The sequence below is a fragment of the Lynx rufus genome, unplaced genomic scaffold (assembly GCF_022079265.1).
Source record: "Lynx rufus isolate CCGP_SWC_20201006 ecotype Redwood Valley unplaced genomic scaffold, mLynRuf1.p SCAF_24, whole genome shotgun sequence".
Classification (NCBI taxonomy): Eukaryota; Metazoa; Chordata; class Mammalia; order Carnivora; family Felidae; genus Lynx; species Lynx rufus.
In genome coordinates, this window is record NW_025814839.1 from 17660405 (window position 1) to 17688353 (window position 27949).

At 38.6% G+C, this 27949-nt stretch overlaps 1 protein-coding gene across 8 annotated transcripts in view; it reads right to left on the minus strand.

The window, feature by feature from the left end:
- MTMR3 (myotubularin related protein 3) overlaps window positions 1-27949 on the minus strand; it is a 151086-nt gene that overhangs the window by 25804 nt on the left and 97333 nt on the right. For all 8 annotated transcript variants that reach the window (XM_047088013.1, XM_047088016.1, XM_047088010.1 and 5 more), the window contains 6 exons: window positions 22654-22743; window positions 22139-22255; window positions 13688-13770; window positions 11368-11534; window positions 3135-3231; window positions 580-693 (listed from right to left, as the gene is read on the minus strand). In XM_047088013.1, coding sequence (XP_046943969.1) covers window positions 580-693; window positions 3135-3231; window positions 11368-11534; window positions 13688-13770; window positions 22139-22255; window positions 22654-22743 — 668 coding nt within the window. The remainder of the gene's footprint in view (window positions 1-579; window positions 694-3134; window positions 3232-11367; window positions 11535-13687; window positions 13771-22138; window positions 22256-22653; window positions 22744-27949) is intronic.

Sequence of the window (27949 nt, forward strand, 5' to 3'; positions counted from 1 at the left end):
GGAGTATTAGTGAAAAGACCTGAACTCCAAAACCTCTGCTCGTTCACACTACCATCCCCCTTCTAGACTTGCTCCCTTGGCTCTCAAGCCTTTCATCTCTGAGATCTTCTACCTGGCAAAGCCCTAGCCTTCCTCTTCAAATGCTCCCTCTTAAAGCAGAACTCTTTCATGTGTTGAAGTTTCAACCACAAAGACTATCGCAAATGACTCAATTCTATACTCCCAATTCTCACTTTCTGGAACTCACCTCTCTCAATCCAAAGGCCAACATCTGAAGCTAAATGCTGAATATTAAGCATATTATCTTCCATAGAATGTCAGAAGTATATTTAAAATAGCAAGACAAGCCACTTTTCTATTAAAATTTTCTTATCAAATAAACCATCAGCAAGTGTGCTGGATGCAGTAAACACTGGTGTGTCACTGTAAGAGTGGATTTTACAATAAGGTAGCACAGAACTGCCTGGAAAGTTCTCTGAACCCTTGTCTCCCTTCCCAGGTTAGCAACAGCAGAGGCAGCACACCTCATGCAGTGGAGAGTAACACCAGACCAAGATGGGCCTGGCCAGGCTTACTTACCTGTAGACGACAGCAGGGATGCGCTTCCAGGACCTGAAGCTTGCTACACTCTCTAGTTCTTTATCAGTGATCCAGGCAGGCACTATGAGCTCCTGTGGATAGCTACCACATAGCCTAATGAGAAAGGTGAGAAAGAGGGAGTGGGAGAAGAAGACAGAGAGAAAGAAGGAGAAACACTAGGTGAACCAGAGTTAAGGATGTTGATCAAGCTACCCCACAGCCAGTTGAAAAATAAGGAGCTTTACTTGAGTCTTGGCCTATTCAGCAGAATCAGTTGCCTTGAGTGTTTACTTACGTATATATCATGTGACACTACCATGGCCTGTTCTACCTCCTGCTGCCTTTGAGAATCTGTTGATCTTAACATCAGTAGTATATAAGGGGAGTTGACAGTTACTCCACTGTAACTTTCTGTTGTTTAAAAAAACACATAGATAATTTCTAACTATACAAAGTAAATGCCCAATCTAACTACAGAAGGAAAGTCTATCACCTCTACCAGACTCTCACTCTTTCAGGCTTCTATCAAAGAGAAACATGTGAAGAAGGACAAGAGCCCACAACTTCAAGTTTCCAGAGACCTTATAGGATTATTAATGTATTCTTTGATGTGTCCTAATTATAGGTAACAGGGGCAGACATGGGTATGCAGAAACAGTACCACAGGACAGGCCACCTGCATACATAATCACAGCCCCACTGATCCAAGTTAGTAATGTGAATGAGCTGTTCATCACAATTTCTATAAAACATACTGCAGAATTATTCTCAGGGGGAAAAAGCTCTGTTTTCATTAAGAAGCAGCCAGTAGCTTCATGCTAGTCAAGCTGGTGCCCTAAAAAGCAGTTATTCCTGAGAGGTATTTCACTTACAGGACAATGTCCCTCTATGGGTATTTCAATATTCCTTTTCAATAGTAAAGGCAAGAGGACTTTTAATCCAAATCCTAAAATATACAAATTCCTCCTTCTCCTGTACCACCACTCCCCTGCCCTAGCCTTATGCATTAAGGGAAAAGGCAGAGAACACAAAGTAGCTTAAGAATTGGGAGTTTTGATCATTCTGCACTAAATATCTCCTCCATCTTGTTCTCAATTTCCAGAAGATTAAATATCAGGAATTTAAAAGTCACTAAACCAACAGAATATCTATGACCAGGAGTAGCTCTACAAACTTAACACTTTCCCATAAACTCCTAAAAACAACCAGGACACGGTGACCATAGTTAATGTGCTAACCATGAGTTTTGCTCTTTTGTCTTATTTCTTTTGTCTTGTTTAAAACTTAAGAGTAAATTTAGCTCTCCTTCTTTGTAGTAGGAAGAACTTTTCAATGTCCTAAAGACTGGTTCTGAGGTAGAAACAGTGGACTCAAAGACAAAAGTTGATTTTTAAAACCAACACTGAATAGGGATTTTGAAAACCAACTGGCTTTTGAACTCATTTTTTTCCCAACAAGCTTAGCTTAATTCAGTTTTCTGACTTCACCCAATATTCTGATTATTGTATTCCTTGTCCTAGAAGTATTACACTATCTAGTAGTCACCTCTTTAGCAAACACTAGCTGTTCACATGTAAATAAGCAGTTTCCAGCATAGGAAATGTGAGTTACACATGAGCAAAGCCTGTGTAGGCTTTGTAGTCTCAGGCTCTCTGAGGCCTCTCCTCCAGTCTCCACCTCCATTCTCTGCTTTATCTTGTGATGGAGACCAGGCAAAGGTACGACAGACCTAAAGCTCCCATTTTTTTCGTAACACCCCAAGGTTCTTAATTCCTTAGGCAAGGTCCATGTTAAGAGCTACATACAGTAATTAGCTGTAGTTTTTCCAATTAAAAATGAAATGCTCTGATGGCTACCCACAAACAGACCAGGAAAATAGCCATCATGATTTGAGACAACTCAAAAAACGGAATGATTAATGCCTCCAACTGCTAGAGGGAATCCTAAGAATATTAATTTAAATCTATTGAACAATCTTTTGTTTTATAGAAATCTGGATCACCAAAATCATAGTAGTTAACTGCCCTCCCCCACACCAAAGTACTTACACCTTTTAAGGAAACAGGTAATGGGAAATATTTAATGATTAAATGATCAAAGCTATGAAGTTAGAAAGAATAGTACTTAACGTCTATTTCATAGAATCTGGAGTAAAATTTGTCATAAAAATTCCCTGCTGAGTGTTTTATCACCGCTTGTGAGATCACTGATTCTATCTCCAAAGTGAGGTCAATTGGTGATGAGAACAATGGAAACTGCTGGCCTACCCGTGAACACAATACTGCCCAGGAAATGCATGCACCAGGAAGAACAGAGGCCTGGAGGGGATGGAAAAGAAGTTTCCAGCTAGAATCCTATTAAGGATCACTTTTCCGCTCCAGTGAGAGCAATGGGAACAGAAGGCTCAAGAAGTACTCTGAAGACCCTGCAGTGAGATGTAATAAATCTCTATTGAAAGAAAATGTCTAAGTTCACATGTTCTGCCACATGAGAATTGGGGTATCTGCAAAGGCACTGGCTATGAAACACAGTCCACAGGGTCCCATACAACTCACTTATACTTCTCATTGATATTGGAAATCCTCCAGGCGTTGTTCATATCAAAACCCATCCGCTCCACTTCGTTTTTAAATCTTGACGTTACATGCTCCCCTAGGGGCCAAGGACAGCAGAAAGAAATGAATACCATTTTGCAAAACAGGTAGAATAAAAGCATAGCTACCCTGCTAGTTATTATATAAAGAAAATATATATTAGTTTTAGTTTAAAACTACAGTTTTAGTTTTAAATATATTTAGTTTTAGTTTACAAATTCCCTGCCAGGACAAGGCTATATACAAAGGAATGAGGAAATTAAATTTTTTAATTGAAGTATAGCTAACATACAATTTACATTAGTTTCAGGTGTAAGACATAGTGCTTCAACAACTACGTACATTATGAAATGCTCACCGTAAGTACAGGTACCATCTTTCACCATACAAAGTTATTATAGTATTACTGACTGAACCCTATTCTGCTAGTGGAAGTTTATACCTCTTAATCCCCTTCACCTATATTGCCCATCCCCTACACACCTCCCCCTCTGGCAACCACCAGTTTGTTCTCGGTATTTATGAGTCTGTATCTGTTTTTTCGTTTGTTCATTTGTTTTTTAGATCCCACATATAAGTGAAATCATATGGTATTTGTCTATCTCTGTCTTATTTCACTTAGCATAATAACTTCTAGGTTCCTCCATGATGTCACAAATGCCAAATTTTCTTTCTTTTTTTTAATGGCCCATTATCCCTGTGTATGGAATATTACACACATATACCACATCTTCTTTATCCATTCATCTATTGACAAATGCTTAGGCTGTTTCCACATCTTCAAATTTTGATCAAGAATCAGGTTATCTCAGGGCACCTGGGTGGCTCAGTCGGTTAGGTGTCAGACTTCACCTCAGGTCATGATCTTGCAGGTCGGGTGGGTTTGAGCCCCACATCGGGCTCTGTGCTGACCGCTCAGAGCCTGGAGCCTGCTTCAGATTCTGTGTCTCTCTCTTCCCCTCCTCTGTTCGTGCTCTGTCTCTCTCAAGAATAAACATTAAAGGGGGCGCCTGGGTGGCTCAGTCGGTTAAGCGTCTGACTTCAGCTCAGGTCACGATCTCACGGTCGTGAGTTCGAGCCCCACGTCGGGCTCTGGGCTGATGATGGCCCAGAGCCTGGAGCCTGCTTCCGATTCTGTGTCTCCCTCTCTCTCTGACCCTCCCCCGTTCATGCTCTGCCTCTCTCTGTCTCAAAAATAAATAAACGTTAAAAAAAAAAAAATTAAAAAAAAAAGAATAAACATTAAAAAAAATTTTTTTTTTTTTTCAAGAATTAGGTTATCTCATCTAATCACTACTACCTACTCTGAGTGGTTATCACTGAGTTCATTTTACACAGGATAAAACTGAGACTGAGAGAGGTTATTATGGCAAGTCTGTCTGGTCCCAAAACCCAGTCCTTGTCACTACACTGGCTACTTTCCTAGGTCCACACTCACAGTATACATAAAAAATAATACCAAGTTCATCAAGAATAGTAATATAGATCTACAACTCATCAGAAAGACTAAGGGCCAGATCTCAAAACTTAGGTTTTCTGGAGTTTAAGATAGTGCACATAATATAGTATTAGGTTAACACTCTCTCAACAGGGTCTACTAATCAAACATTAATATTTCTACAGTGAAATGCATGGATAATTCACACTAAATGAGTTAAGTCAAGCTTCATTTCAGCTCAGACCAGGTCAAGCCACCAAATAAGATAAGAAAAATCTTTTTATTTTCAGAGGCTTATAGATTATAGAATTTTAGAGATCACAAAACTATAATAACTCCCAGTACCTAGGAATCTCAGGAAACACCATACTACTAACTAAAGTGCTGACCACCTGTAAGAACATTCACCCAAACAAGTATAACCTGCCCACATTTTGCCCTAATGAAACTGGCTTTCTCTTCCTAAAGACACTGAGCTACAAAGGCAGAAATGAACCTAACATAAAAGTCATTAAATCTGAAATAACCTTCTTCCTTGAAAACACACAGAGTCCTAGGGCAGTAAAACAAACAAACAAAAAACGATTAAGCAGTATCTCTAATATGTAGTGTTATAGGTAGTAAAGTAAATGCTGGTGGGGGCTGGGAGAAACAACAATAACAAAAGCACAAAGCAGATTGCTTTGGTGATCAAAGTATAAAGCTTTGCTCTCCCTGGGAGTGGAGCTTCAGAACAGCAAACACCAATTACTTGAATGAAGGACAATTCTATAAAACTACTTCCTATTTAAACTGCTTTTCTTGAGTTTAAACTAGGTATTATACGTTTCCTGAAGGAGAGCTATAAAAAGATGAGGTGCAGAGATGTAGGAAGAAATAATCAGCTGAATGCATCCCATTCTGGAAAAATTTTAGAAATGATGTGGGCTTTGAAATAGGAAAAAAGCTATCCAAATTGGGGTGCCATCTGTCTACAAACTGCAAGGAATAGTGACCATCAAGAATATTAGACAGTCTTTCACTTATAATCCCAATCTAAAAACTGTAAAACTGTAACAATTTCCAAGTTCATTCATTAATGAGATTTTTCCCACCTCCATACAGCTCCAAGTCTTTGCAAAAGGTTAAAAGTACTTTAATGATTGTTAACATTAGTACCTCCATCTTAGTGTAAGCACATAGATACTTTAAAATAATCACTGGCAAAATCACCACCAGCATCACCACCACTGGTAATTTATCACACAGAACTGTTGCCCAAAGAAAAGCTTACAACCATCATCAGGAGCATGAAGTTCTGAGTGACAAAGAAATAATATACTGCCTAGCAAGCATAAAGCATTTGTTATTCAAGTTCCTTGAGAAAAAAGACTTTTAATTACCTTTGTATCCTCTAAAGCACTAACTTTCTAACTTTGAAAATGACCATCACAATTGAATTATGTTTTATATCATAATCCAACATAACATGTTTATTTTTAAGAGTTTCACAAAACTGTACCTACCATTACTATGTGTGACTCATTTTGGTATTTTCTATCCTAAGTGTTTCATTTTGTATTTCATTTCTTAAAACTTTGATTTCATGACCCACAAGTGCATAACAACTAACAGTTTGAAAAGTAATGCTTTAAAAAAAAATCTAGCAATGGGATGCCTTGGTGGCTCACAGTCGGTTAAGTGTCCAACTTCGGCTCAGGTCAGGATCTCATGGTTCATGGGTTCAAGCCCCGCATCAGGCTCTGTGCTGACAGCTCAGAGTCTCGAGCCTGCTTCAGATTCTGTGTGTGTGTCTCTCTCTCTCTCCCTCTCTCTCTGCTCATGCTCTCTAACATTAAAAATATATATATGTATTTTTTTAATATAGGAGACCTTAAATACATGAGTAATTCAACTGGCTTTTGCCAAATTGTGTTAGAAGTTCCCTTATGTTTATTCAGCCAGAAAAATGAATGCCAAGCACATCTCTTTGCTGATTTCTCTTAAGAATTTCTAAGAATTCTCATGTTTCCACAATACTAGATATACTATAATCCATTTTAAATATTACGGTTGTAAGTTTCTTGTTCTTTTTTGAGGAGAGACGGCACACATGGGGGAGAGGGGCAGAGAGAGAAAGAGAATCTTTTTTTTTTTTTTTTAATGTGTATTCATCTTGAGAGAGCAAGTGCACACGAGTAGGGGGAAGGGCAAAGAGAGAGGGAGAGAGAGAATTCCAAGCAGGGTCCTCACTGTCAGTGCAGAGCCCAGTGTGAGGCTTAATCCCATGACCCATGAGATCATGAGCTGAGCTGAAACCAAGAGTCGGATGCTTAATGGACCAAGCCACCCAGCTGCCCCTGGTTATAAGTTTTTTGTTTTGCTTTATATTTCCATTTCAACCCTCCTGTCTGCCCTCCCCCAATCTCAAATGAAATGTATCCTTTTTTAATATTTAGTTATTTCTTGTACAACAAATGCAAACAGTCCAGCTATTCTTATTTTAGTGGGAATGAAAACCTTTTTAAAGCAATGAGCCCCTCTAACATAACCAGTGTCAAGAGGCAGTCTAAAAAATTTTCCCCCCAAAAAATCTAGCTCCCTGGCGATCCTGAGTATTCGAGCCCACAATTATAGACAGCTTAAAGGCCTGTGATAGAAGAGCCAGACCTCTACCCAGGATGTAAGGGAAAAAGAACAGCACCAGAGTCAGGGAAGGTGAGAACCAGCCCTTCCAGATTTTCAAATATAGGAGGAATCATTCTTTTCTATGAACAAAGGTCCCAGTACAGTCATCTAAATGTACGCTTACTGGACTGCATTCAAATACGTAAGACAGACTCTGCTGGCAGGGGCTTTTGCTTTATAGGAAACAGGCAGCTGCACAACAGTGTAAGACCCAGAGTCCTATGCTGTTCATGGTTAAACAAAATGCTTAATGGGCATTTCACGGAAGAGAGGTCAGAAAGGTGGGCCTGATGCGACTAAACTAACAAATGAATTGCCCAATCATCTGTCAGGACTCCTGCCTAATGCTCAAGTACAGAACTATCACCAAGAAGGCTGCTACAATGAAGAAAAGAAAACTGAGCATGTGGGAGAGAAGCTTTAAGCTTTTAATCCATTCCTTTTTTAGATCTGCAATGGGTCTAAGAGCAGAGTCAACAGTTTTGCAAAGGCTTTTGCAAGTTTCACAGGTAAACTTCCAATAACAATGTTGAGACTTCTTCCAAAGCTGACTAAGACTCAGAGCTTTGGCTACAATGTGGTTTGCTTACCTATAACAGCTTCAACAGTCAGAAACTAAGATTTATATGAATACAAGGTAATGATGCAATTTTCCCATTTCCCTCCTCCCTGACACATTCTACTCTTAACAGGCTAGGCAGAGAAGAATCCATCAAAGGCCTTATTAACTACTAAAAGACTAAATAAACTAATAACTTCAACCCTTCAGAGTCCATGCTTATGATCTCATGTGTTGGAGCAGATTATACAAAGGCATTACTTTGAAATATCTCAAGTGCTGTCTCACCCTAAAGATGACTTAGAAGAATGTGGTTGTCTGGTATGCTCATATTTGGTGAGTAATGTTGTAGCCACCATCAACACTCAACAATATTGGGTGGAGACAGAAGAACCAGGTTGACTGACTTTAAAAATGCCACCACAGTGTTTTGCATAAGAGCAAGTTTTCCCTCTGTACTCCATAGTGAAAATATATAAAAAGGAAAAAGCCATACATATGCACATACTCAAACCAAGTACAGTAAGATTCCTTGTGACAGCAAGTTAACTTAGTGTGGATTTGTATATACTACGAAGAAACAAAATACAACCATCACTCAGAGTAAGTTCCAACCAATCAGTTACAATGGCATCACCTTGTAGATTCAGTTTCCAAAATGTTTTAACAAGTATGGCACATAGGAAGCACTCAAATATTTACTGAACTCTCCAGCAATAATAGATCTGATCTGCAGGATACCCTGATCAACTTGGACAGGAAGAACAGGAATGTCTCAGTTTGAAGAACAAAGGAAATTAAAGTACAGAGAAGATAAATGGCTTCCCCAATATTTTTTTAATTAAATGGTAAAATATATGTATTTGAATTCAGGTTTCCTAGTTCTTAAATCAGTACTTTACCCCCCAAATACCTCCATCCATCAAAAACTCATTAAAAGACAGAGGACACTACAGACATCTATATGTTCTGGTGGCCAAAGAATACCAGATCAGAAAGGGAAGGGTCTGGGGACCCAAGTCATCCCAGCTCAAGACAAAGCAATTCATAATTAAAAGAGTGAAGCTCTGGGATGCCTGAGTGGCTCAGTCAGTTAAGCGTCCAACTCTTGATTTCAGCTCAGGTCATGATCTTGTGGTTCATAATATCGAGCCCCGTGTCCAGCCCTGTGTTAACAGCACAGCGACTGCTTGGGATTCTCTTTCTCCCTCTTTCTCTCTCTGCCCCTCCCTGCCACTTCACTGTCTCTCAAAATAAATAAACATTAAAAAAAAAAAAAAAAGGTGAAATTCTGATGTAGCACATCTTAGCAATACCCTAAGAGATGGCCCAAATCCAAAATAAACTAATTTTATCAAGGGAATGAAGAATCATCTAAAGAGATGAGGAATTTTCAGTCTGTAGTTGTGAGAAAACAAATTAGGAGAATAAAACAAGCCCTGTTGACTAACCAACCTAAAACTAGGGAAATGCCCTTTAGAATTAGGAGTCTTAAACAACTGAAGTTCTTATATAACATAATGTGCAGCAAGATATACTCACTAACTTCATTATCCTAGGAAATGGTAGAGACTAAAAAAATATATTTTTTTTTTAGAGACAGAGAGGGAGGGAGGGAGGGAGGGAGGGAACGAACACAAGCAGGAAAGAGGGAAAGAGAATCTTAAGCAGGCTCCACGCCCAGTGCAGAGCCCAATGGAGCTCAATCTCCCAACCATGAGATCAGGACTTGAGCCAAAATCAAGAGTTAGACGCTTAACCAACTGAGCCACCCAGGTGCCCTGAGAGTAAAAATTTGATAAGATACAGTGGTTAAAAATTCAGCAAATATGCATGTAAGATCTGTGCATTTCCCTGTAGGTAAATTTTATCTTTAAGAAAAAAAACCTTGACAAAAGCCATAAAGAACAACAACAACAAAAATACAATGGCTTCTCAATAAAGAAGGAAAAAGAAAAAGATGCAACGGATAAAGGAGTGAAGTGAGAGACAGTCTAAGGACATTCCAATATCCAAGGATGGTGTGGACTCTTATGGCTGACTATGAGCTCCACTGGCCTGACCAGGCTCATGAGCAGCTTGGATTCCTGATACTTTCCTTCAGGCTCCATGAGGGCAGGTACCAGTTTTTCATCTCCACATCCACAGAACTTTCCCCCAGTCAACTCTCAATAGCTGAGAACTGGGTTTAGGTACTAGCTCTGTCACTGACTGACGGTGGGACTTAGCAACAGGCTTTACCTCTGAGTCTCATTTCTTTGGCTCCCAAAACAGAAACACCAGGCTATCCTGCCTGTTTGATGAGGTCATAAGGGTCAAACAAAAGTATACATCAAAGCATCTTTAAAAATAAGATGATGCTTATGCTGTATTTTAATTATGAACCAAAATTTTCAACCAGTGAGTGAGCCAGGAAACAAAGTAATGCAAGCAAAGCTAGATTAGCTTCAAATGACTCAGGGCAAAACTGTTAAGATCAAAAATTCAGGATTAAAAACTGAGGTTTAAAGAAAAAAGTCCCAAGAGGAAACTTTATTGGAAGGAGGCTCACAACTTTTCACTGTTTAGAAATCCAAGACTTTGCTTCCAGGCTTGACACACTAAAGATTGAGTGTTGGACCAGCAAAGTTCATTTATGGCAACATGAAGTTTACAGACAACTACATGCAAAGGAATAACATGAACTTGATCCAAGCCATTTCTGAGTGAGAAAGAGTAGGACAAAGATCTGTGAAATTAGAAGGCCTAGGCTCCAGCACAGGCTCAGCTTCTGTATTTGTCCTGAAGGAAGTCACCCGGCCTCTCTGGACCTCTGTTTCATCTATGAGATGAAAGGGGTAACAACACGAAAATGTATGACTTGAAAACAAGAAGATACGGTTGCCTGGGTGGCTCAATTGGTTAAGCATCCAACTCTTGATTTTGGCTCATCATGATCTCATACTTTGTGAAATCGAGCCCCATGTCGGGCTCTGTGCTGAGAGCACAGAGCTTGCTTGGGATTCTTTCTGCCTCTCTCTCTCTCTGCCCACCTCCCATCAAAATAAATAAACAAACCTTTTTAAAAAAAGAAAATAAGAAGATAGTGAAAGGCCATTTTGTATGCCATTACTCTGAGCCCTAATGTCACACACTTCTGGACCTTTGTTCATGCTACTTGTTCCAACACTTTTCCTCTTTCTCTACTCAATGAACCCTTCAACCTTCAATGAACCCTTATTCTACCTCAAAAGCCACCATGAACGTGAAGTCTTCACATTTGGGAATGTGCATATGATTCATGGCTCCCTTCCATTAGGCTTCTTACAACACCCATTAAACCTTAGCCCCAGCAGATTGTGATGTGTTCTTCCTTTCCCCTAAAAGGCAGGAAACATGTTCTATTTATCTTAGAAGAATGATGCACAAATGCTTAGGTGCTCCATAAATATACACTGATTCAATACATGAATGCTTAGGAGTCCCATTTCATGTTAAGGGTACCTCAAACAATAATAGAACCACCATTTTTACATTTTAGAAAGGTCTACCTGGTCTGCACAGGTCTCCATGTTGTTCTTTTTCACTGGCGTAGACCTCCATGCACCAAGCATGGTATGCAAATGAGAAGAGATCTTCTATTTTAGCAGGTGGTCGGATTGCATTGTTTAGTCTCTTAAGCCACTCTTGACACTGCTCAAAGGTTGAGAACTGACACCTTTGTAAAGCCAAACAAATATGGATGTAATTAGAAGACAGCTGACAATATCAATAAGGGAAGCCAACATTTCAAGAGTACCTAACTCCCAGTGCAGTGACAGCTACGGTCAAGAAAAGCATCAGAGGTCATGTTTCACATGTTTATCATTTGTAATAACTACAGGTCCAACAAATTTTAGCCAATGGTACAAAATGTAAAAAAGGAAAAAAAAAAATGGACATGTGGAAAACTTATTTTTTAGACTAATTAAATGCTTAAGATTGATTAATGGTAATTATTAAAGTAAAATGGCAGTTTTCTCTTCCATGAGTAAGGTTTCCTTCTTCTGTATCTTCCACCAAAGCTTTATGGTTGTCAAGAAATAGGTTTAGAGAATGTTCATTTTGTTGTTATAACCTATTAGGCCAAGCTCAAAAATAAATCACAGCGCAACTTTTGGCCAGTCAGATAAGTTCAAATCTGTCTACTCAGCCATTAGAATAAATCAGTAATTGTACATCCAAAATAAGATACATTACACTGAAACTTTCAGCTGTAACCATGTAACCAAACAATTCTACTGTCAATTGCAATTTTCAGTACATACAGATTAAAATAATTAGGGCAAAAAATACTTCACCTTTTTAAATGCCAACAGTGTTCAAAATTGAGTAACTAATAAACAAGTTGTAGTCAGTACCTATGAAAAGCAAGCCAAATCTCAATGGCTACAAAGGAACTTATTTACCTTAAAACCAAGGAGTCCCCCGTAAACCTCTCCCCCATCCCAATCAATGTGGCTCATCAGTATGTCAACACACAACGTTTACTGGCACTCCAAAGTTAATCAAAGAGATAAACTAAAAACTTGCGGAATTTAGAACTTCTAGAGCTACTAAATTTAAAAGCACATTTCAGGCATCATTTACAACCATTATAGTAAAGACAACATCAGATAAAAACCATAATGGATGCTAAATCTATGAAGAAATTTGATGAGAAGCAGGATATTTTCATTGTCTTCAAGTTTCTCCCACAGACTGTTTATCAGTTGCAAAGGAGAAAATGTAGGAATTATACAGAAAGCAGGGGACATCTTGACAAGACAGATCAAAATTGACATCAGCAATAGAGACAGATGGACACCGTTTGCCAACAGATTCAATAGAGTACCCTGAAAAAGACACAACCTCACACATACAGTATTGCAGCTGAAAATACACCACCTCAATTTAATCATAAGGAAACACTGGACAGACACAAAATGAGAAAAATTCTATTAAAATAAAAGATTATATTCTTTACAGTGTGAATATCATCAAAGACAAAGAGATGGAGAAAAATGCTTCAGATTAAATAAGGCTACAGAATCATGGCAATTAATGTAATACCTGACCTTGCATGGACCCTATTCTGAATGAGGAATGCTAGAAAGGGCATTATTAGGTCAAGTGACAAAACTGGAACATGGATAGCAGACTGGATAAAAGTATTATGAGTGTAAAGTTGTGAAGTTGATAATGACAACATGGTTATGTAAGAAAATATCCCTATTCTTAGGAAAGCACATAAAAGTATTTCAGGATGAAAAGCCAGGATCATGTTAATTTACTTTCAAATTGTCTAGAAAAAGAAACACACACATACACAACACACAGCCCCTGTAAATAATAAAGCAAATGGGGTAAAATGTTTAAATCAGTGTTTTTGTAATATTTTATTGTTGCACTTTTTTTTTGTAAATTTGAAATAATTTCCAAATAAAAAATTTAAAAGACACTTTTCAAATAGCAAAGTAGCCTAAAGATAAAATATTTCAGGCACTAACTACTCAGAAAATATTCCTAACAAGGCTGACCCTCAAAAGCTATTCTTCTGTTACCAAACCAGAGATCTATTCTTTTAAAAATACATATTTTGGGGGCACCTGGGTGGCTTAGTCGGTTAAGCGTCCGGCTTCAGCTCAGGTCATGATCTCACGGTTTGTGAGTTCGAGCCCCGCGTCGGGCTCTGTGCCGACAGCTCAGAGCCTGGAGCCTACTTCAGATTCTGTGTCTCCCTCTCTCTCTGCCCCTCCCCTGCTCACACTCTTTGTCTCTCAATAATAATAAAAAATTTTTAAAAAATACATATTTTTCCACACTAAATAGCAGCATAAATATATCACATACCTGATAACTTTGCAGTCTTTGCAAGTCAAATGAAGCTGAAATATATCTCGGCATTCAACACTTTCTATAAGCTGTAATGGAACCTGCAATTTAAAAATATGAATTCCCCTTAGTCAAGAAGGCATTGACCCTGTAGTTCCCTCAGTGGGTCGAACAAGAAAGATTCAAAAGCTCTACAGGGGAAGACAGCAAGCAGAACTGCAAATTTATCTGTCCCATTAGTATTCAAGTGATTTACTATGGAGTGAACTAGGGTTTCCCTTTCTTTTCCTCTAAATTAACAGCCTCAAGTCATGTCTGAGCATGAAGACAATGAATAAAGAGAAGGCACCATCTCTGGAAGAACAGGGAAATATGTCATCTCTCAAGCATCAAACTCACAATCTCTCCAAGTACTACTTTATACACTATAACTAGCTGTGATTTGCAATGGCAAAGAAGCTGACGGGAACCAGGATGGTAATCTTATTTACAGAAAAGAAGTGCAGATCAAGGTGACAATGGGACTATACTTACTGGCCCCAAATGACAAGTGGGCTTGTGACTTTGTGTCAGCAAAGGAGCATCCTGAAAAAGACTGGAGATCTCAACTGCCTGCAAGCTGCACAGAAAAGATGTAGCTGCTTGTCAGGCTCTCTGATAAGCAGAAGAGACCCACAGGTATCAAAGTGCAGGGAGCAGGCCACACAGTGGTCAAAGGTCCTAAAACCAGTGAGGTCTAATTTGCTTCAAAAGACCAGAGGAGGGGCGCCTGGGTGGCGCAGTCGGTTAAGCGTCCGACTTCAGCCAGGTCACGATCTTGCGGTCCGTGAGTTCGAGCCCCGCGTCAGGCTCTGGGCTGATGGCTCAGAGCCTGGAGCCTGTTTCTGATTCTGTGTCTCCCTCTCTCTCTGCCCCTCCCCCGTTCATGCTCTGTCTCTCTCTGTCCCAAAAATAAATAAACGTTGAAAAAAAAAATTTAAAAAAAAAAAAAAAGACCAGAGGAGCTGAGTGGGGTTTGAAGTATGAACAAGATGGAATGGTTCTCTCCCCTGACAATATGGTGAACAGACTCTACTGAACACAGAAGTACAATAGTGGAGAGGGATGGGAGAAGAGAGGCAGATAGAGAAAGCATTTGAACAAGGTGACAGATCCTCAAGTTGATGTAAGATTCCTCCCTCTTGCTCAATTCACCTTGACTCTACCCCTGGTTTCAAAAAACAATTTCCAAAACTTCTATATATGAATGCTGTTTTTTTTTAATGTTTATCCATTTATTTTGAGAGAGAGAGAGAGAGACAGAGACAGAGAGAGAGAGACAGACTGACTCAAGAGGGGGAGGGGGGAGAGCATCTCAAGTAGGCTCCATGCCATCAGAACAGAGCCTGACGTGGGGCTCAATCACATGAACCAGGAGATCATGACCCAAGCTGAAATCAAGAGTCAGATGCTTGGGAGCCTGGGTGGCTCAGTCGGTTAAGCATCTGACTTCAGTTCAGGTCATGATCTCACAGTTCATGAGTTCGACCCCCCAGGCTCTCTGCTGTCAGCATAGAGTCAGCTTCAGACCCTTGGTCTCCCTCTCTCTTCCCCTCCCTCCCTTGCCCACACACCCTCTTTCTCACTCTTAAAAATAAACATTTAAAAATTTTTTTAAGAGAGAGAGAGAGAGAGAGAGAGAGAGTGAGTGAGTGTTGGACACTTAACCAACTGAGCCAACCAGGTGCCCCTCCAAAACTTCTAAAGAGAGCCTGGTAAAATAATTGTGGATACACTCATTCCTTGAAGAAGGTGTAGACCACTGTCTCTTACACTGTATCATGCCCAGCCAAAATGTAGCTCTGGGAATTGCAAGTAGCATTCCAACAATTCATGTGTAGCATGAAAAGAGGAGGGCACTCTCCTCCAATACAGAAACAAGAAAGTGATGCCTGCACAGGGTAGCCCTCATATTAGCTAACCCAGTTTCAGAAACAGGCTTCCTGCAAACCCTGCCCCACCATGCAGTTGCCAGAATCAGCAACCTCTCAGGACGATGATGTCAGGATCAAAAAGAAGCCCAGTGCTGGATGTCTGAGACCAGAAACAGAAACTGGGGCAGGGATTAAAAAAGAGAAGAAAGCAAAATAATATTATACAGATAATGACTGGAAGTTTCTACCTCAGAACTAGAGCCGTCTTCCTTAGTTCTAAGTCTATAATCTACAAAATGTCCTTATACTTGTGATAGGACTGAGGGTAAGGGAAGAAATCTTGCCTGTGTTCTGATAAAAAAAGAAGCTCTGGCCCTCTGTTTTTAAGTCCTTAACCACAAGGTGCTACAGAAACAGCGGGTGATGCGGCTAAAAATTTTTTTAAGACGTGTACATCTCAGAAGGAAAAAACCACAATATATACCAATCAGTAGGGATAAACTATCAAGAATTGTGAAGAATAGTAGATTAAAAAGATAGAGAATGGAAGACAATGCTGATTTGTTTCCAGGCCAGTCCTTTGGCCTGTAAGAGACTCATATTGCTTTGTTGTTGTTGTTTTTAAATGTACCCTCATTTCCCTTCTTCCTCCCTTCCCAAAACTGGCTGCCAGAATGGCAATTAAGAATTCTAATTTCAATTTTCTAAAATTTTACCAACTAAAATTTTGCTTGCTTCCTAATTTCCTCGGACAAGTTTCCAAACTTCCTGTTTTCTGAACATCAGATGGTCACAGCTTAGCAAGTCCCAGGCAGAGGGAATACAAAGAGCCTAGAGTGGAGTAAAAGTGAGCTTTAAAAATCCACTGATTTGGAGAGACAGATCTCTGAGCAGTCACCTGAATCCCAGGTCCCTCTCAATCACCTCTCCTTATAACCATAAAATCTGAAAACCAACTAATGCTATTAGCAGCTGCTAGAGGGACTGGACCAGCCTAAGCTACTGTGCTACAAAGAAGAGGTAAGCTTGACATCCCCTACTATTGTCTGAGACCCCAAGGGCCTGGGTCCAGACTTCCAGAATAATGAAATACCTCAGAGCATGTGAAATATTCACTACCTAAAATGCATTTGATATGCAAATTTTTACACATTTTTCACATTGCAAATTTAACAAAGAAGGGTATAAATACCAGACGCTAGTATGCAGATCTACCTGGCAAATCAACAGAAACAACCATGTGTACTCAAGTCATAGATATGGAAAACAGCAGATTTTAATGCTCATGCAGATTGTCACATGCAGGGAAGTTTAATATGCAGCAATAAGAGAGACATAAGAGAGAAATACCTGATTTTATATCAAATGAACATCTCCCTTTTTTCTTCTCATTTCTACCCCAATCCCCATCAAGACTGCTTCCTCTTCTAAAAAGGTGGAAGAGGCTTTCTTTTCCTCTTCATACACCCAAACAAAACATATAAGGTCTCTACTTTTTTTAAAGGCCTACTCCATTGCTTTAGGTTTCTGAATTCTCCTTATACATCAAAAACGATCTCTTACCATTTCTGTAACCAGAAACACCCAATGTTCAACCCCATCAGCAAACAATTACAGATTCTCATCAGTGCCACTGAATTCTATGTCACTGAATCTGTGTCATTCAATTCTAGGCCATTTTACAGCCCAGGGAGGTTAAGCCTCTATACTAGAAGCTAGAGGCAAAGTCAGGACCAGAAAACCATGTCTGTCCTCTAGCACAGGCTCCTTCCATTATAATGGTGCACCTTTCTTTCTTCCGAGATTGTCCCTCCTTTCTGTAGGAGTTCTACTTTAATATTTCTTTCAGAATTAAGTGGTCTTTCCATCAAAGACCTTTAAGAAGAAAACAGAATTTAAACCAAGATGATTTGGGGACAGTTCTATCCATGGAAGAGTAGGAAGAATCTAATTCAAATTCTCCCTAACCTACTGATTTCAGTGTTTTGTGGCAACTCATTTTCTTTTTGCTTCCTTCTCCTCTACCTTCTACGTGACAGGTAATTCTGTCTTCCTTTACAGTGCGTTTCCACTTATAAACTCCACCAAACTCATGCTCAAAACAAGACACCAAACACACTCAGTGCTGTTAATTCCTCAAAAGGCCAACAGTTACATCACAGACACCAAAATTCGTAAGAGCATCAATCCAAAAAAGCAGGAGAGCAGCAGTTAAAAATTTAATAAACATGCACAGTATTAAAGACCCACAGTACTGTCTCATTCCAGAGGGAATTTTATGTCATCATAACCTAGTATGTTTACTTCATTCTGGGTGTGTGTGTGTGCGCGCATGTGTGCGTGAATGCATGCACGTGTACATTATTTTTAAGCACCAGAATTTAAAACTGGGATAATTTCTACCTTTTACAAACAATGTACTGGGGCACCTGGGTGGCTCAGCAGGTTTAGAGTCCAACTTCAGCACAGGTCATGATTTCACAGTTCGTGAGTTTCAGCCCCACACAGGGCTTTGCACTGACAGCGTGGAACGTACTTTGGATTCTCTGTCTCCCTCTCTCTCTGTCCCTCCCCAGCTCACACTCTCTCTCTCTCAAAAATAAACATTTTTAAAAAATAATAAAAGCATACTCTTTTTATAGAGTGAATGATAAGTACTAATCCTGTACATACATTTGAAGTAAAAATGGCAGGAACAGAGGTACCTGGGTGGCTCTGTTGGTTAACTCTTGATTTCATGATCTCACGGTTTGTGGGTTCGAGCCCCACGTCCGGCTCTGCACTGACAGTGCAGACCCTGTTTGAGATTCATTCTCTCTCTCTCTCTCTCTCTCTCTCTCCCTCCCTCCCTCTGCCCCACCCCTGCTCGCATTCTCAGTCTTTCTCTCAAAATAAAGATTTAAAAAAAAAAAAAAAAAGGCAATAACAGAGTGAAAATAATAAGTCAAAATCTAAAATCTGTAATAAACTGTGGAATATCTGGGCCCTAAATCTTCTATAAAAACCAGTCAGAAAAAGACTGTCACATGTTAAAGACCCAAACTCTTTACTGCTCACCTTTTATATTTACAATGTACTCTTCAGTACTGATTTAGAGATCTCTGCTGGCACACGAATGCTGCAACCAAGGTGCATTAACTGTTAAGAATAACTTCCTTTTGATACTTGGGGAATAAAGATTTTTGCTGTACTAAAAAACGCTAAGGAAAGTGTTTGCAGCTGTTACAATTTCACATTTTTCCTAAGAAGCGTTAACAGACCAGGTGGAAACAGAAGTTTTAATGTCCTTTTTGAAAATTTTACAAATTATTCCTCATTGAAATTCAGTTTACATTTTTTGAAGGTCACAATCCCATCTGTTTATGTATAAACTGTGGGGCTTTATCCTCACTCTACAAATCGTTCTCATCACAGTGTGCCACTAGAACTTTGTCTAGTAAAAGTAGCGAAGGGACTCATGCAGAGAGGACAAATTTTGCTGCTTTGCAAGGTGAACATCGGACAGTCAAAACCAACTTGTTCCAAAGCACAGGTGCAAAAACCACCTAGGATTCCCATGCTACTTACTGGGATTTCAGAAGCAGCAGATTCAGAGGCAGTCTATTGAATTACACAACAAAAACTGTTTTAAACTTTCATGAATTCCACTTCAAAACTTACTTGTTTATAAATTAGCTGAGCAAAGAAATACACCTGTACATATGTAGAAATACAGTTTGGGAAAAGCACAGAACGGGAGCAATTCATATCTTAAAGGCAGCAATGAACTCTACTACAGAGGTTGTTTACCCGAGGACTTGGAAACCTGATACCCAGTGAATATGTATACAGTAATGATGTTATGGCATCCAAATCTACAAAAAGGTTTTATTCAAAGTGCTGTGAAATTAAAAGAGAATATATGATATCAGGTAGCTACTTAAAACTTGATGGTAAGTCCCTTTCTGAAGTGCTACATGTGTTATTTTAAAGGAATACAAAATGATGCAAACCAGGGCATGCCACAATATATACTGGCATATTGGGCTTTGACAGTTGAAGTTTGATTTAGATATAATAACCTCTTAAAGGGGGGGGTCTCTTGACCTCATTTATTTTATTGAAATACTTATCTGCTGAGAGAGGAAAGGAGAGAGGGAAAGGAGAAGGGGCAACATCACCAACTCTCTGGACTCCACCCAGGACCTAGTGCAGGAAGAGCCACTGTTTTCTGGAGTAACCACAGGTTTTAGGAAGCTTACTATTATGACGTGATTAATTTATTTGTATGGAGAAATCCTGGTCTCTCTCAATCTGAATGTTTAAAATCACTGCAATGCCAAAATACTTTTGCACCATTATTTCTCTGTGCAAAGCCATTGTCGGGATTTTTAATTGACATGCAGGCTCTATGCCTTAAAGGGTTATTATGCTGAGAAAACACTTTTAGGTGATGAAATGGGGCAAAAGTAAGAACAGTAAGTTTTCTTAAGCATTGTACCTCAATCACAATGGGGGACCAATGATTCCAGTAAAGAGCCTACTCATACAGCCACTGTTAGAGATGATGATGACACAGTCCTGTTCACACAGAAATTGTTTTTAAATGAGCTTTAAACCCAAAAGGGGTTTCAAAATGGTCTAATATCCATTTCAAACCCATACTAACTTCACATCACTTAATATTTACTGAATACCATGGCACCAGGAAACATGCTAGATTCTTAATAACCAAAAAATTACAACACATTTCATAAATGTTGTAAAGGTGTGTTAGAGATACCAAAGAAGCCAGAGGTGAAGGTAATAAACCATCAGGGAGGAAACTGAGAAAGGCTTCACAGAAATTACCACCTAAACTGGGTTTTGACAGATGAAGAGAAGCTCCCAAGCAGGAGAGAAGTGAGAGAACTCAGAGGTGTAAAGTGTGGTTGAATATTTCAAGGAGGGTGGTTTTACTAATAATGCAAAGGGAAGAAGAGGGAAAAGAAAGAAACCAAAGTTAGGCACCAAGGATCACACCACTTAGCCTGATACCATACTAAGTAATTTCATCTTAGAAAAAGTAAAACGCTGAAGGGCTTTCGGCTAGTAAATGACATGGTCAAATCTATACTTTCTATCCAACAGACCCTATTCCCAAATAGATCTACAAGTAGCTTCTGAAATACGTGGCTATAAACCAAGTTGAGAGATAGAAAACTATATGGCCAAAAAAAAAAAAAAAGAACAAAAAAACAAAAAAACAAACCCGAAACCATATCCTCCCCACATGCAATTTAATTATAATTTCATTAATTCCAAACATATAAACAGAATTTAAACACAAAATTAAACTGGGCAGTTCTACTAATTATTACTGTCCTTACTTCCACAGTAGCTGGTGGGTAATTTCTGGTTGTTTGGATTTTATAGGAGTTTCCATCCAGTTCCCCTCATCATGGCCACCCAGTACCAAATGGACACTTCTGAATACAGTGCTACTGGGTATGAATGCACAGCATGCCTCTCTCCTTGATGAACCCAATGTGTATTCTGAGTTGATGGGACAGAAAACTAACATTAATAGCTATGATCGTAGTCCAAATCTAGATGCCAAGAGGAATTCAGGCCATGTCTTCGGGATATAAATGCTTAACTACAAAGAGTAATAAATACTACATAAATAATAAAAGCCAATTACAAACAAAATGGCAGCCATTCTACAAAGGAAAGAGTGTGTCAAAGAAGTCAGGGAACTTTTGGACCACTGAGTAAAATAAGTGACAGATTTCAAAGAATCCCAAAATGAACACCAAAACACATAATCTGAAAGTAAAGCCCTGAGCTCTTATAAAGTGTCGTAATACATTTCTCTGCGGTAGAACCAAACTGCAAAAAGAAAGCCACAATACTACCAAATGAAAGAGGAAGAAGGCATTCATTTGGTGGAAGTACATGAACTTTCGTATCTTTGTGGTGAAAGGCACATTCATTGAAAACTACTAATGATGGCAGTGCATTGAAGAACCAGATCAGAGAGTACCCTCATAACTGAAAAGGGTAAATGCACTCTTGAGATCTGAGAGCCTTCATTTTCTTCAGTAATATAGTCCATTATGCAAACAAACACTGTATTTAACATCTATGCTCTTCCACTAAGCAGCCATTAGAGTTAACTTCATCCTATAATGAGAGTCCGCACTGAGCTCAAAATACATCTCATTATTTGACATTAAGGTCCTGGAAATTATCTCAACTCAGGCAATTGGTAACTACTAAAGACTGAAGAATAAAAACCTATTCAGCCTTTGAACCCTTATAAAGTTAATGATACACCGTTACCTAGTACAGATTGCTCAGTATTACTAAACAATGGACAATTCAGCTGACAACTACATGTAACATTTTAAATCAAGCCTAAGAGTTGCTTGTTAACCTAGTGTCCCTAAGTGCTAAATTCAGTATGAGAAAAGCAGAGTAAACAATGTTTTCATACTCAACCCTGTGGAACATTCCTCTTTTTGAGAACATTAACAAGTTTTTATTCTTCCTTTCTCCATCTACTTTAGTGGGAAAATAATTAGTAATCACTTACATTAACAAGAGACTCCTTGAACTTGATGTGAAGTCTATAATTAGAAAGGGCAATGATGGCATCCTCAGCACGGCCCACATACTCTGTGCTTTCTCCATGAAGTTCAAGAAAAGGAACCTTCAAAATGGAAGAAGAAACCTTTCAGAGTTCTGAAACAGTTAAAGCAAAGTCTTCAAGCACGGGTTGAGTGAATGGATGATAAAACCCATCACTCAAACTTAAAATATGGTAAATAAATAAAGGACCTAAAGAGGATGAGTTATGTCCACATAATTCAAATATACTTGGTTATTCAAATTCAACATTACTGAAGGAAATGACAAGAGATGATCATGTCAAACAACGCATTCTCAGGAAATACATCTTTCTAAAAGGAGAGAGGTTTTCCAGCTTGCATTTCTACCTTGTGTATGGTTTAAGGAAAAACAAAATTATACAGTGCAATTCATTAGCTCGGCTACATTGTTACTATGATGCTAGATACTTATTTTATAATCAAAGTGGCCTATAATTACCTGAAGATTCTCATCCTCCCGGATCAGCTGCTTCCTGGGAAAGATCTGATTGGCCTGGATGCACTCAAGGCTGTGCCGAGTCTCTTCATCCTGGAAAAACCCAAAACCTTTAAATAATTTCAGAGCTCCCAGTAATCATATTTGATTTTTCTGCCATGTCTAGTAGCATAATCACAATCAAAGTCCAGTGACCAAGGCGAACAAGAAGAAAGCTCAAAGAAAAAGCATTCATCCCCAAAGTGTTCCAACCAATATATTAGGCATCTCTAGTCAGAGAATATACTATAGATGGGGAAAAAAAAAGTCTAAGAGGTTAAGAACATTTTTACTAAGCACTATTAAGTTGTTAGTACATTACATGTAAGAAACCAAGATAGTTTTTTCTCTTTAGGTTATAACGTTAAATTCTTATTTTTGAAAGCTACATCCTGAATTGCTTAAGAATGAAATAATGTAATGTCTAGAATTTGGTTCAAAATAATTGGGAGAGGGAGAGGAAGGAAGTGGCCTATAATTAGGAAGGAAGTGAGTGGGAATTAACTGAAATGGGATTGTCCATGAGGGTTAACTGATGAAACTTGGGTAAAGCAGGGGTTCACACTAAACCAACATGTCTCCTTTGTTAGATGTGAAATTTCCATAATGGAAATGTTTCTTTAAAAATTTAAGTTTAGGAACTGAATTCTTCAAACTGAAAACATGTGTGAACCACTATCCCTAGCTTAATCTGCCTTATATTACAAAAAAGATTTATTTCTATTAATACAATTTCCAAAAAAACCAATAATTTCTAATCTCAGTGGCACTTGAACTAATCACAATTTGTATTAAAAATAGTCTTATATTTTGAATTTTTATAGTTTAGGAAAAAGAGAAACAATCCATTAGAAAGTCTGACTACAAATTATTTTTTAGGTGTTTATTTTTAATTTTTTAAATTTACATCCAAGTTAGTTAGCTTATACTGCAACAATGATTTCAGGAGTAGATTCCTTAATGCCCCTTACCCATTTAGCCCATCCCCCCTCCCACAACCCCTCCAGGAACCCTCAGTTTGTTCTCCATATTTATAAGTCTCTTCTGTTTTGTACCCCTCCCTTTCCTTGTGTTCATCTGTTTTCTACCTTAAATTTCTCATGAGTGAAGTCATGTGACATTTGTCTTTGACTAATTTTGCTTAGCATAATACCTTCTAGTTCCATCCACATAGGTGCAAATGGCAAGATTTCATTCTTTTTGATTGCCAAGTAATACTCCATTGTACATACATACCACATCTTCTTTATCCATTCATCCATCGATGGACATTTAGGCTCTTTCCATACTTTGGCTATTGCTGATAGTGCTGCTATAAACATTGGGGTGCATGTGTCCCTTTGAAACAGCATACCTGTATCCCTTGGATAAATACCTAGTAGTGTAACTGCTGGGTCATAGGGTAGTTCTATTTTTAACTTTTTGAGGAACCTCTATACTGTTTTCCAGAGTGGCTGCACCAGTATGCATTCCCACCAGCAGGGCAAAAGAGATCTCCACATCCTTGCCAACATCTGTTGTTGCCTGAGTTGTTCATGTTAGCCATTCTGACAGGTGTGAGGTAGTATCTCAACGTGGTTTTGATTTGTATTTCCCTGATGATGAGTGATGTTGAGCATTTTTTCATGTGTCAGTTGGCCATCTGGATGTCTTCCTTGGAGAAGTGTCTATTCATGTCTTTTGCCCATTTCTTCACTGGGTTATTTGTTTATTGGGTGTTGAGTTTGATAAGTTCTCTATATAGATTTTGGATACCAACCCTTTATCTGATATGTCGTTTGCAAATATCTTCTCCCATTCTGTCGGTTGCCTTTTAGTTTTGCTGATTGTTTCCTTCACTGTGCAGAAGCTTTTTATTTTGATGAGGTCCCAGTAGCTCATTTTTGCTTTTGTTTCCCTTGCCTCCAGAGACGTGTTGAGTAAGAAGTTGCTGCGGCCAAGATCAAAGAGGTTTTTGCCTGCTTTCTCCTCAAGGATTTTGATGGCTTCCTGTCATACATTGAGGTCTTTCATCCATTTTGAGTTTATTTTTGTGTATGGTGTAAGAAAGTGGTCCAGGGTCATTCTTCTGCATGTCGCTGTCCAGTTTTCCCAGCACCACTTGCTGAAGAGACTGTCTTTATTCCATTGGATATTCTTTCCTGCTTTGTCAAAGATTAGTTGGCCAAACGTTTGTGGGTCCATTTCTGGGTTCTCTCTTCCGTTCCATTGATCTGAATGTCTGTTCTTGTGCCGGTACCATACTGTCTTAATGATTACGGCTTTGTAATACAGCTTGAAGTCCAGTATTGTGATGCCTCCGGCTTTGGTTTTCTTTTTCCAGATTGCTTTGGCTATTTGGAGTCTTTTCTGGTTCCATACAAATTTTAGGTTTGTTCTAGCTCTGTGAAGAATGCTGGTGTTGCTTTGATAGGTATTGCATTGAGTATGTAGATTGCTTTGGGTAGTATTGACATTTTAACAATACTTGTTCTTCCTATCCAGGAGCATGGAATCTTTTCCCATTTTTTTTGTGTGTCTTCTTCAACTTCTTTCATAAGCTTTCTACAGGTTTTAGTGTATAGATTTTTCACCTCTTTGGTTAGATTTATTCCTAGATATTTTATGGTTTTTGATGCAATTGTAAATGGGATCGATTCCTTGATTTCTCTTTCTGTTGCTTCATTACTGACGTATAGGAATGCAACTGATTTCTGTGCATTGATTTTATATCCTGCGACTTTGCTGAATTCATAGATCAGTTCTAGCAGTTTTTTGGTGGAATCTTTTGGGTTTTCCATATAGAGTATCATGTCATCTGCGAAGAGTGCAAGTTTGACCTCCTCCTGGCCAATCTAGTTGCCTTTTATTTCTTTGTGTTGTCTGATTGCTGAGGCTAAGACTTCCAATACTATGTTGAGTGACAGTGGCGAGTGGACATCTCTGTCTTGTTCCTGACTGTAGGGGGAAAGCTCTCAGTTTTTCCCCAACTACAAGTTATTATAAAATCTACATATACAGCACATTTTACAAGAGCAAAAGCCATATCATGTTCTTCTGACAGCACTAAGTATTATAACCATCAGTTAGGAGACAGTTCTGCATGTGCTTCTTAACCCAATTCCAACAATTCTTTATTCTCAAAGAGGAAAAAAAAATCCTACCTATAAATAACACTGAAGGTTTTACCTAATTAGCAATCTTAATCATATGACAATAACACTACTAGTGAGGCTCTCAAAGTTAGGTCTGTAGATTCTGAGACCCTATCAGGGGCTCTATGAGGTCAAAACCACCTTCACAATAATATTAAAACATTACCTGCCTTTATCCACTGTATTAACATTTTTACTAACAATACAAAAAGAATTAGTAGATAAAACTAATGGCATCTTAGTATAATCAAAGTAGTGACATCAATTTCACTTAGAATATCCTTGATAAAGCGGGGGGGGGGGGGAGGGAATGGTAACATTTTATTAAATCTTGACCCTTCAAATAAGTCTTTTTTATACAGGAAATAACATCAAATACTTCTGCCACATACTGATGTATTATGGCTGTCCTGATGTAAAGCATCTGTGCAACTGTTTCAGTTAAAAGCTGAACCAGTTTTTTCATTAAATATTACCATTTTATAAATAAATAAAACATCAAAAAATAAGTGCAAGACAGACCAATTTTTTTTAATGTTTATCTATCTTTGAGAGAGAGAGAGAGAGAGAGAGAGAATGAGTGGGGGAGGCACAGAGAAAGAGGAACACAGAGGATCCAAAGCAGGCTCCGTACTGACAGCAAAGAGCCCAATGCAGGGCTAATAGAACTCATGAATCATGAGATCATGACCTGAGTCAAAGTCAGATGCTCAACTGACTGAGCCACCCAGGTGCCCCAGACCAATGGTTTTAAGTGTAACAGAATACAAAAAGTTCACTGATATGGTTTCAGATTCCACATAGCAACCAATTATAAGCTTTTTTTTTTTTTTTTTTTTTTTAGATTTATTCCTTTTTGAAAGAGAGAACAGGGAGGGGCAGAGAGAAAGAGCGAGAGAAAATCCCAAGCAGGCTCCATGCTGTCAGCACAGAGCCTGACGAGGGGCTCAATCATGAGATCATGACCCGAGCTGAAATCAAGAGTCAGTCACTTAACCGACTGAGCCACCCAGGTACCCCTTATCTTTAAAGAAGTATTATATGTCAAGTTTTGGTATAATATAACAGAAGAATACACACAATATTTTCCAGACAGAAAAACTATTAAAATATTCTTCTAACTACATATTTGTGTGAGGCTGGATTTACTTCATATATATTTCAACACATTTTTTTCCAACAACATATTTTAACAAATTAAATGCAGAAGTAGATATGAAGATGTAACCATACACTAAGCCAAACATTAAAGAGAGTTGTAAAAATTGTAAAAATAATGCCACTCTTTACGCTATTTCTAGAGGACAAAAAAAGTTATTTTTCATCAAAAATGTTTATGTTAACATTAAGCTGGGTTTTTCTTTTTTTAACTTTTAAGCATATTTATTTAAAGAGAGAGAGAGAGAGTGTGTGTGTGTGTACATGTACATGAGCAGGGGGAGAGGCAGAGACCGGGGGTGGGATCCAAAGCAGGCTCCAAGTTCTCAGCACAGAGCCCCAAGCAGAACTGTGAGATCATGACCTGAGCTGAAGTCCGATGCTTAACCAACTGAGCCACCTAGGCACCCCTCTATTCAGTTTCTTATAGCAAAGAAAGGCTTAATGAAGATGGTATATTTTAGTAAGGTTTAGTAAGGTTTAAGCTACCATGTAGCTTAGAGTCTCTAAAAATATAATTACTTAGGGTATACAAAGGTTTGTAACATGACTCCACCCCTATATATACACCAAAAAACTTGTTAGACAAAGAGTTCTGTGTCAATCTGTTCCATTTTATTCCTCTTCAGTCATTTCCTCCGAGGTCAATGACTAGGTGAAGGAATAATAAGTCATACTTGAAAGGAACTTATTTTTCTGTAAGTCTTACCTTTTTTTTTCTTTTAGCCAGTTCTAGTTCCATTCTTAAAAGGTAGCTCTTGACTAAAAGAACACTGAGTATTATTTACACTTAGAACTAAGAGAAAAGTTATGAGGAATCCTGAATTTAGGAAGATTTCTCTCATAAACCAACAGGCGATATGTAGGAAATGCTATGAGGGAGCAATGCTTTTAAAAATTATTACATAAAAGTACACTTTAAACATGCCTCCTCAGTACCACATTAACTTTTTTAACTCACACAAATA